Source organism: Myotis davidii, unplaced genomic scaffold (genome assembly GCF_000327345.1).
Source record: "Myotis davidii unplaced genomic scaffold, ASM32734v1 scaffold698, whole genome shotgun sequence".
Taxonomy (NCBI): domain Eukaryota; kingdom Metazoa; phylum Chordata; class Mammalia; order Chiroptera; family Vespertilionidae; genus Myotis; species Myotis davidii.
The window spans coordinates 2,124,805-2,135,636 of NW_006290032.1; the positions used below are offsets into that span (position 1 = coordinate 2,124,805).

Sequence of the window (10,832 nt, forward strand, 5' to 3'; positions counted from 1 at the left end):
CAATTTGTAACAATGAAAATACATCCTGCATCTCAGATATTTACATGACAACTCATAACAGTAGCAACATTACAGTTATGAGTAGCCTCGAAAATAATTTTATGGTTGGGTCACAACATGAGGAGCTGTATGAAAGGGGCGCGGCATTAGGAAGGTAGAGAACCACTGTTACAGAACAACTAGAGGTCCGGTTGGGTCCCTCAGCCTGGCCTGCACCCTCTTGCAGTCCGGACCCCTCGCGATGTCAGACTGCTGGTCTTGGCCCGATCCCCAGTGCCGACATTCCCCAAGGGAGATAGTAGTGAAACAACAGGCAGCCAGGCGCCGCAGCTCCCGCTCCCGCTCATCCTGGCCCTGCTGCGCCTTCCACTGCCGCTCAGTAGCTGCTGCCATGGAGGTGGGAGAGGCTCATGCCCTGGCAGCTGCGCTCACCAGCTGTGAGCCCTGCCTTTGGCACCTGTCAGTCAGCTGACCCCCTGGAGGCAGCTCCTGTGTTAAGGCTCTGCCCCCTGGTGGTCAGTGCATGTCATAGCAACCTGTTGTTCAGTCGTTCACCTAGGCTCTTGTATATGTAGATTATAATTCATTTAACTATGAATAATAGCTAGCCCCTACCCTCAAAGAACGTACAGAATGCAGGAAAACCTGATGGCTGCCATTTACTAAGTCCCTCCCATGTGTCAGGCTCAGCTGAGCTCTTTACTACATTATCTTCACTGGTACACATACACATCCTACAGATGAGAAGAAACGAAGCTCAAAGAATTTCAGTTAAGTGCTCAAACCCACAAAGCCGGTGAGTTTTCAAGCTGCAGTTTTAGATCCAAATGCTCCTGGTCTTCTAGTGGGAGGGGCACATCCCACCTAAGTGAGGGTGTCCAGTGTAACCAATGACAGATTCCACTTTAGCCCTCACTTCGCCTTTCCTCACTTTTCTCTATATGGACGAGACAACAGAACATGTTTTTACTTGACCCAGTCACCCCACAATTTTTAAAAGGTTGGAGCATGAGAAGGCAATTACATGTGCAAGCAGAATTTTGATTTAAAGCATTTCTCTGCAGTGTACTGGTTCCTAACGTAGGCCTTAGTGGGAAATCGTACTGGTTCCCTCACATTTATGGAGCTTGTGCTATGAGTCAGACATTATACTGCTGCTGGACATACAGGTACAAACGGGACAGACAGTGTTCCTGCCAGGGAGGTTCCCGTTCAGTGGGGAAGAAATAAACTGATAAAACAATTGAAATATACAAATAAAGTACTTAGAAGCTGTGATAGAGGTTGTGAAACAGTATACCTTGGGAGCAAACAAAAGTGAAACAAGATAATTGAAAGTTACAGTTAAGTGCTATGGTCTGAATGAGGAAAGGAGGTGGAAAAGAGAACCGTGGGAGGGGTTCCTTACTCTACATGCAGCGTTCATGGGGACCCCTCTGAGGAAGCAGCTCGGACTCACTGGGTATGAAAAGGGGCGCGGCCATGAGAAGGGTAGAAAGCTTTCCCGCTTGCTCGGGGGGGAGTGGCTGTGTCTCCTGGGTCAGGAGAATAGGGTCGGGAAGATTATGGAGCAGTTAAAACTCCAGGAACAGCTACTTTGGAAAAGCATTATCCCTGGAGAGACATGGGTAGACGAAACAGTGGTGACTATTTAAGGTAAATGCTGAGGACTGTGGCTGATGTGCTAGTACGCCTTCCCCACTTCCTGGCTAAAGGGACTGTTTCATACCCATTCCCTCAGGCCCCTCTTGTGCATGAGAACAGCTGGTTCCTCAGGGCCTGTGGGTTGCATTCTGCGCTCCGTGGTCCGGCTCCTGGATTTCTGTGAGCTGATCCCGCACCACGTAGCCCGTCTTCGGTTTGTTTACGTGTGTTGTATTGCGAAGTTTTCCCAACTGCCAACCAGACTGCATTACCGTTTTTAAGGAATTGGTAAAGTTCAATATTGCGCCTATAATCATTCTATAAAGACGTGGCTTGAATAAAAGCCAGTACGCTGTGTTAGACTGAGCATGGGTGAGTAAGGTATCGCATGTGCGTGGGTGGACGCGAAGTGTCGGACACAGAGCCGACCACACTGGGCGCTGTGTGTGAGCTTTCCTGGCCGTTGCAGCTATTACGGAATCGTGTTTTACTTTAAAGGAAAAGATTGGCAAAGGGAAGTGTCTTCATTTCCAATTTGACTAAAAGGATAAACTGCCGAGTGATCTCTCTTCTGGTTTTTGTTTTGCTCAGCTGGGAGCCGAGAGTGCAGACAGCATTGGCGCCGTGCTGAACAGCAAGGAGGAGCAGAGGGAGATTGCCGAGACCAGGGAGGCCTGCAGGTCCGGCTAGCGGTTGGTTTTGTTGTTTTACTGGCAGCTTAACATTGTGGAAGGGTTATTGTTTTATAAAATGGTCCTAGGTATGACGTGTGCTCTTCTGAAAGCACCAGAGTAAAGATTTCAGAGCCATTGGTTTGTATTGTTCGTGAATGATAAACTATTTCTTTTCTGGCTGCAGTAACTTCTCATATAGTAGGACGTGGAATGTTACACTAAGGGTCAGCTTATATGCCATAAGTAAATAATTATTTTTAAGTTCCTATAGGAGTAAATAGACTTTACCCTAGAAGTGTTAATCATTTCATAGTTCACAAAGCATTTCAGAATTTTTCAGTTTCTAGTTTTCAATTTGAGCATTAGTTTTGCTAGAGACAGATGAGAATGATACCTAATTTAGAAGTTCCTTCTTGCCTTATATCCCTGTAACAGCTTATTTCTCAGTTGGGTGCTTACCAATCAAGTTTTGTGACTTTTTAGGTGATTTATAAACTGGGTGAATAGATACTGTTTAGTCAGGAAAAACGTGCTTCATTCTGTTTTTATTAAGTTGTTCCGTGCTACTAGATGCATTGATACATCTGTGCATACCTGTGTGTGATGCGTCGGTTTTACTTTCCAGGGCTTCCTACGATACCTCTGCTCCAAATGCCAAACGGAAGTCTCAGGATGAAGGAGAGACCGACGAGGACAAAATGGAAGAATATAAGGCAAGTGGAGACTCGGCAATTTAATGGTCGAGGGAAAATAAGTCCTTCCGATAATAGGTTCTTATTGAGGAAAACAAACTTGACCGAAAACTGAATATGAAAGTGTCTGAAGTCATTGTCATAAGTATAATACATGTGTAAGCATATGTATAATCAGGTAAATGAAGACTTCGTATCACTTTCCTCATTTTAACACAAGAGTGTTTGGATTAAACTGGGTGATGCACAGGAAGCACCTAGCATGCAGCCTGGTAAGCACTGGGCAGTACTGTTCTTCAGGAACAGGAAGGAGGGAAGTAAGTGTATCAGAAACTGGGTATTTGGGTCAGATTTCTAAAGGCTACAACACTTTCTTTTGTGATTTGTGTTCATCGGTGTTAACAATATATGGCAATAGAATTAAAGTATTTTGAAAATCCATGAGCTAGCCAGCAGTGGAGAGCCGTTTCTGAGAGGCCCAAAGGAAAAAATCCAACTTGTAATTTGTAATTGCAATATTAGTTGAAAAGGAAGTATAATGAGAAACCGATCTCCATTTCTTAAAATTAATTGTCCAACTATACTTAATAGAGAAGAGCATGCATTGTTTCAGTCAATTTCTACATAGTTCAATGATACAAGTACTAATCTTATTAATTCTGTCTTAGTTGTATTTTGATATATGCTAGCATGTAGTTTAAATATTTGTGACTGTTTCAGGTCAAATGATATGCAGTTCCCAATATTTGGACAGTTTTGACCTGTAAAGGTAGCTTCATGTGGTTCAATTTAATAGAAATAAAATTGGCCCATTGGTGGTTATTTCTTTTGATTTAAGCTAAATTCTAAAATTTATAGTATTATATTTGAGATTAAATAATTCTAGACAACTTGGTTAACAAAACAGCAGTAATAGACCTTTATTGATGAAAATTTTTATTTTATTATAAAAAGAATGAACTAGTTATACCTAATGATTTTAATGTTCCACTGTAACGATAATGTGAGAAATTTATTATCAGTCGGGAAATAGAACGTGTTGTCTAGTCTTAGTCAAGATACAGCAACATGTGGACCGTTCCTTCTCTGCTTCAATGTCCACTCCCCTCCGTTCCCAGGATGAGCCTGAGATGCAGCAGGAGGAGGAGAACCTGCCGTACGAGGAAGAGATTTACAAAGACTCCAGCACGTTCCTCAAGGTAAGTCGGTGATTCCGGACCTACGACCCTTCACGTCTCAGCTCTGTGCTGCACGGGTTTTAAATACCTATTTGTTTTCACAGTTTTTTTAGATGTTAAGGAATCATTGTTATATAACAAAGGTCACTTAAAATTATTCTGTAGCTACGGAGGAAAAACACTATCATTTTAGTTGTGGTGTTTTAATGTCAATCAACTTACATTTTATATGGCGTCATAATAAAAAAACAAAGTTCAGAATTAGGATATCAGAGTACATGCTATTAATTTAATTTTGATTTTTCTTAGGGAACACAGAGTTTAAATCCCCATAACGACTACTGCCAGCATTTTGTAGACACTGGACACAGACCTCAGAATTTCATCAGGGATGTAGGTATGTCAGACTCGTTGGACTGTGTGATTTATTGAACTTGTGGATTATTTCTCATTAGGGACTAATTCTCACTGGATTTGTCCTGGGATTTGTTTACAAGGCGTAGCCCATTAAAGATCATCATCAGCCTTTCATCTCTACTATTTTGTCTCTTCTTTTATCTAATTATAAAAAATGAAAGAATACTCATTTTTACTAGATTCTTTAGGAGATATTTTTTTTTTCCAAAAGGGGGGAAAACATGAGAGAAAGGCAGTTGTTGCTCCCTTTCTCAAGAAGAGAATGATTAAACTTGATGTTACCAGCAGATTATTTAGCTTAATAAGTGGGAGACATTAAATGGTCGTTGACTTGAACTTGGCTTTGGACATCTGGGTGTTTATCTGCCTACTAGAGGCCCGATGCACGAAAATTCGTGCAAGAGTAGGCCTTCCTTCCCCGGCTGCTGGCACCGGCTTCCCTCCAGCACCCAGGACCCGGGCTGCTTCCCTCCTCTGGCCACCAGCAGGCACCTGGGATCCGGGCTGCTTCCTTCCGGCCACCCACAGGGACCCGGGACCCTTGCTGGCTTCCCTCGGGCCCCATCTTTGTCCGGAAGGACATCTGAAAGGTCTCCCGGTCTAATTAGCATATTACCCTTTTATTATTATGATGGAGGGAGGATCGTTAGATGGGAAATGTGTGCTGTTTCCCTGGGAGGGCTCATCACCTCTGCTCTCTGCATTGGCTGCGAGCGGTGACATGTGCTTGCCGCCCTCAGGTCTGGCGGACAGGTTTGAAGAGTACCCCAAGCTGCGGGAGCTCATCCGCCTGAAGGACGAGCTGATAGCGAAGTCGAACACGCCGCCCATGTAAGCAGTTCCCGCCCCTTGTCCTGCTCAGCTTCCGGGGCCAGACTTTCCCTCTGGCGCCTTTCCGTGGGAATCGCTCAGCACCACATGAGCTAACGTCATTACGATTCCTTCTTTATGGTCAGATATATTCGTTTGCTGCTCAGTGCTGAGTGCACAGTAGGTTCTCATTTCATTTGTTTTCAGTTTTTCAGATAATTTGCTTAAGTTTTTTTTTTTTGAAAATCATTCACATTTATTCTTGAGTTTACTTAAAATGTTTTAAAATAGATTTTCTTCTCAAAAAGTTATTTATTGATGGGGAAAAGAAAGAAAATTAATAGCATCCAGGGCTACTGTGGACATTTTTGGGATATGGTAATTCATTTTAATCTTTGCTAAACAGACTAATGCTTTCCTTAAAAATGTGTATAAGGCCTTTGAAATTGGAGACTGTTTGTTTCACACTTAGTTTACTTTGAACATTTTGTACATTTATTAGTTTGCTGACATGAGTCTATTAATTAGAACAGCTACAAAGAAGTCTGAGTATTGGGGAAAATGCTAGCAGACTTTAGTATTCATCCTATTTAAAAAGACTTTACATTTAAAATATTTTATATGCAAAATACTTTCATACTCTGTGGAAATAACTTTTCAGTAAAGGCTAATGATAAATTATACTAAGTGGCCAGAAAAGACTATTAATATTTTAAAAAGAAAATTTAGAAACTTCTTTAGAGGGAGGAATTTAAAATTTACAGAGAAATAGTTTTTCCAGACTAACTAAACAATTAGAGAAGAGCAGTGTGACCTTCCCTAGGATACTCAGGTGGTGATGGAAAGGGGTTGAGTCTTACAGCTGAGCGTGGATTTTCAGTGTGAAACAAGGGGGCTGCGTGGGAATGGACTGCTTTGTGGTGTGCTTACGTGCATGTCCTGGGGAGGGCGCTGCACGGTGCGCACTGGCGAGAGGCGAGCCCGCAGTGGTTCCCTCGCCACGGCTGTGGGAATGGCGTCTAGAAAACGGGAAACCTCTCCCCACCGCCTGCAAGTGCTCGAAGCCTCTCCTCACTGTGCTTTCCTCACGTAGGTACTTACAGGCGGATATCGAAGCCTTTGACATCAGAGAGCTCACCCCCAAGTTTGATGTGATTCTTCTGGAACCCCCTCTGGAAGAGTATTACAGAGAGACCGGCATCACTGCCAACGAGAAGTGCTGGACTTGGGACGATGTACGGTGAAACGCCGCCTGTGGGGAGCAGTTTGTTCCAGATGCATAAAGGCCGTGAATGTCACTCCTCTTTGCGTGGGGCACACGTGCAGACGTGTAGATGTTGTGGCCGCAGGCCTGAGGGGCATTGACAAGTGTGCCAGCCTTTCGAGGCAGCAGTTGTGCGGGCGGTGAGAACCTGGTTCACCGGAGACCCAGCCGCAGGGTCCTTGTGGGTGAGGCTGGGAGGGTGCGAAATGGCCCGAACGACCGGGAGCTCGTTCTGCATTGGCATTTGGTTAGATGTAAACATCAGGAATAAATATATGTGTCAAGTATAGTGTCTACCCTTTAAGGAGCTGACAGTGTAATGGATAAAAAAGCATGAGTAATTTCAGAATAAAATAATTGTGGTAGTTATATTTTCCTAAATAAAATTAAGCAAACTGATAACTTCCATTAGTTACGAAAGTTATGTGTTTGTTATCAGGAACAAAAACAACAGGTGTTTCCTAAGCGCCACTCTGCACAGGCAGTGCTGTGCTGGAGAGTCAGGTAATAAGACTCGGTACTGAGATGGTAGATTTCATTTGAATTTTGCCCCCAGCTTGGAGGTAACTTAACCTGTTTTTGTCTCAGTTTTTCTGTAAATATTAAAGAGTTGTTCTCAAGCTGCAGCTTATGGAATCCTGTAACTATGGCTTCCTGTGGCCTCTCCACACGCGTCGGTGCCGTTGTACGCGTGCACGTGTGGTTTCTACAGGAAGAAACAGTCGGAGAACGAGAAGGCTGCGGATGGACGTTCCCCTTATGCCCCTAATTAAAACGAGAGCCTCTAGTGGAAGTCCTGACACACCGTGATTGCTCTGGGACGAATGGGAAACAATTCTTTCAGTCCCCATTGTTTCGGTTTCTTTCAGATCATGAAGTTAGAGATCGATGAGATTGCGGCCCCTCGGTCATTTATTTTCCTCTGGTGCGGCTCTGGGGAAGGGCTGGACCTTGGGAGAGTGGTAAGCTGGCGTTTTGTAAAGTATGTCTTTAAGTTCACAAGAGAAAATGTAATACAATGCATTGCCTAAGGCTTTTCAAGATTGATATTTTGTGTTTTGTTTCTTGAATGGCAATAACATATTAAGAAGAAAAAATATTCAGGACAGAATGTATGAAAGGCAGTACCCACCCTTACTTGACTACAGCGGTCACCAACCGGTGGTCCCTGGACCACAGGTGGTCCATGAGGTCCGAAAGGTTGGCGACCGCTGGACTAGGACCAGAAGTGAATAAAAATGGGGTTTATAACGACTGCAGGAAGAGAGCGGCTTTGAGATTTAAAACTCCAGCTCACATCTCAAAAACAAGCTGCCTGGTGTCACTTGCTGCTCATGAGTAGCGAAAAAGTGCTTTTCTGAATTCCGTAACTCCTGATTCCAAACGGAAGTCAGATGGAATGGGGAAGTAGCCCCGCGCCTGGCATGTAGTTTGAATGAACGAACGAGAATGACAGGAGGTTCTCGCACCTCGGCTTATAAGTACCTTGTATTTCATTGTGTTTAGAACTTTCTTCTGTTTGAGTGGGGTATCCTGTCGAATGGCTGTATAATAGAGACCAGGACTCTCCCACATCTCACTAAAGCAGTTCCCGTGACACCTGGGCATTGGGTATTTCAAGCCTCTAGGAAGTTTTTAGTGCTGGCTGGTTATTTTAAGTGTTGTTTATTGCTTTTAATTAAGGACTTTTTAAAATTTCCATTTCTAGTGTTTACGCAAGTGGGGCTACAGAAGATGTGAAGATATTTGTTGGATTAAAACCAATAAAAACAACCCTGGGAAGACGAAGACTTTAGATCCAAAGGCTGTCTTCCAGAGAACAAAGGTATTGCTCTACGATCTAGTCATCTTTATCTTTATGTTCTCGATCATTTTTTTTAAATTTTCATTATTTTCCAAATGACTGCATATTGTTTACTTAATTTTAGTGGAAAGGTCCTTTTCTCAGACTTGTGCAAATGGCACTGAGCATTTATAGGAAGACACCAAGTTAGTGTTTGATTGCAGCATAGCTGCTTACAATATCGTATTAATTCAGGTGTAGAAATGGTGGCTCGAGATTTACATTGTTGCACAGTGGTCACAAGTGCGGCTGCTCGAGTATTAGTGACTGCAGCCTCCGTGGTGTTCGTCACTTCCTGTGACGGTCTGACTTCACAGCTGGAAGTGTGTGCTCCCAGCCCCTCCCCCTATTTCGTCAGTCCCCCACCCTGTCCCTCTGGCAACCTCCAGGTGGTTCTGTGTCTGCATCTGTTTCTGTTTTGTTTTGGTTATTTAGGTTCCACATCTAAATAACATCCTGGCATTTATCTTTCTCTGAGTCATTTCACTTAGTTTCATGCCCTCCGGGCCCGTCCATGCTGCTGCAAATGGCAGGCTTCCTTCTCTTCTCTGGCTGCAGCGTCTTTAGTCAGCTTGCCCTCCAGCAGTACCCTCAGCGGAGCCGTTGGTGGGAGGGTTTCTTCTTTAATCGTTTCCTTGGACTGGAACATTCTTTCAAGGGAACCCAAGCCACCCCTCCATGTTGGTTCGTGGAATCAAGTGGGAGGCTGTCTGTTCCATCCACACCCTGCCATCAGGTGAAAGAGCGAGGGTCTAAGACAGACAGCAGGGAAAAAGGTTTGGTTTGCACATTTCCTGTGTCAAGTATTTGGAGTCTGTCCAGGCTTAAAGCCTCTTCTCCATATTAAAAGGCTTATATCTTGTGTATAGTTTGTTTGATCTTGGATCATAGTAAGCCCAGCATAACATCATCTTATAGTTCAAAGGTCAAGTTTCATGTTTCCATACCTGTTGAAACAGGTTATGGTTAAGTTTTAGAGGGAAAGACTCCATGGTCGTTGGCTCTGATCTAGAATGTGGTGGCTCCAAGTCCAGTCCTCTGGTCTCGCCTCCCTGGCCATCTCCCCACACCCGGGAGCCCAGGTCTTCTTCTGTGTCCCCCAGAGCACCGTGTCCTAATGATCCGGAGGATGGAGGATTGGTCAGGACCTGGGCCGGGGGTGTTGGAGGCTGAGCAGCGTGACGGGGAGGACGTGACGGTCTCTCCTTGCTGCCCAGGAGCACTGCCTCATGGGGATCAAAGGGACCGTGAAGCGCAGCACAGACGGGGACTTCATCCACGCCAACGTCGACATCGACCTGATCATCACGGAGGAGCCCGAGATCGGGAACATAGAGAAGCCCGTGGAGATTTTCCACATCATCGAGCACTTCTGTCTGGGCCGGAGGCGCCTTCACCTGTTTGGAAGAGACAGTACGATTCGGCCAGGTAGGACCTCAGGATGAGAAGAGAGAACTCGGCCATGTGGGGTGCAGGTGTCCGAGCTTCTGCCGGGCTGGGTGCAGTGAGGCCTGCCAGGCTCACCCGGATCCCCCAGCCGCAGCCAGTCCACTCCCCTCCGCGGCCACTCTGGCCCCTTCTGTTTTCTGTTTCCTCACGTCCTTACGTCATTGAATTGTAGATTCCGGGAGGCAGAGCTGTCTGCGCTCCCTTCTCCCCGCACACAGGGCCTTCGGTGACGGCGGAACGAAGACGCGTGAATGCTGGGTAGTCCTGCAGGAAACACCATGCATTTGTGCGATCCGGGTCGGGCTTTCGTAGAGGCTGAAACGCCTGGCTTGTTCCTTACGTGTGTGGTGGTGGCCTCTTTTCAAATCCGTACTAATCACTACAGTGTGCATTCGCTATTTTAAAACAACTAGAAAACAGCTCGCCTCTTAGGGAAACTCGGGCTCAGTCGCAGATGAGACCAGGCCTCCTGCCCGGAAAGGGCACAGTCTCCCTGCTCTTCTCCTCAAATCTGTATGCACTTCGATACGAATGATGTATTTACACGGTGAACAAAGGAGTGTATGGAATGGCTGCTACCTTCTGGGATGTGATCCTGGTCACATGCCTTGCGTTCTTGTGTTTTGTGATGGATCCAATGCCTGAGAATGAGGGTGAGGGCGATGGGCAGGGTCTGTGAGCCTAATTCGTGGAGATCCCCTGCCCTGTGCTGAGGGATCCTGGCCCACAGCACTCAGCAGATTCCCAGTCTCTTCCCAGACATGCGTCAGCTATGAGACCGCCCCTGGGAACCCAGCCCCAAGGCGCGACGCCCGCAGGGCACTCAGTCCTTGTAGCCTCGCTCAGGCGCTTCCCCATGAG

At 45.5% G+C, this 10,832-nt stretch overlaps 1 protein-coding gene across 1 annotated transcript; it reads left to right on the top strand.

Moving 5' to 3' along the window:
• Positions 1–241: 241 nt before the first annotated feature.
• METTL14 (methyltransferase like 14) lies at positions 242–10,286 on the top strand. Its single transcript, XM_015563375.1, has 11 exons — positions 242–397; positions 2,191–2,324; positions 2,944–3,031; positions 4,129–4,209; positions 4,498–4,585; positions 5,346–5,436; positions 6,509–6,650; positions 7,549–7,641; positions 8,388–8,504; positions 9,740–9,950; positions 10,190–10,286. The coding sequence occupies exons 1-11, from the start codon at positions 242–244 to the stop codon at positions 10,231–10,233; spliced, it is 1,245 nt and encodes a 414-aa protein (XP_015418861.1). The 3' UTR covers positions 10,234–10,286.
• The last annotated feature ends 546 nt before the right edge of the window (positions 10,287–10,832 follow it).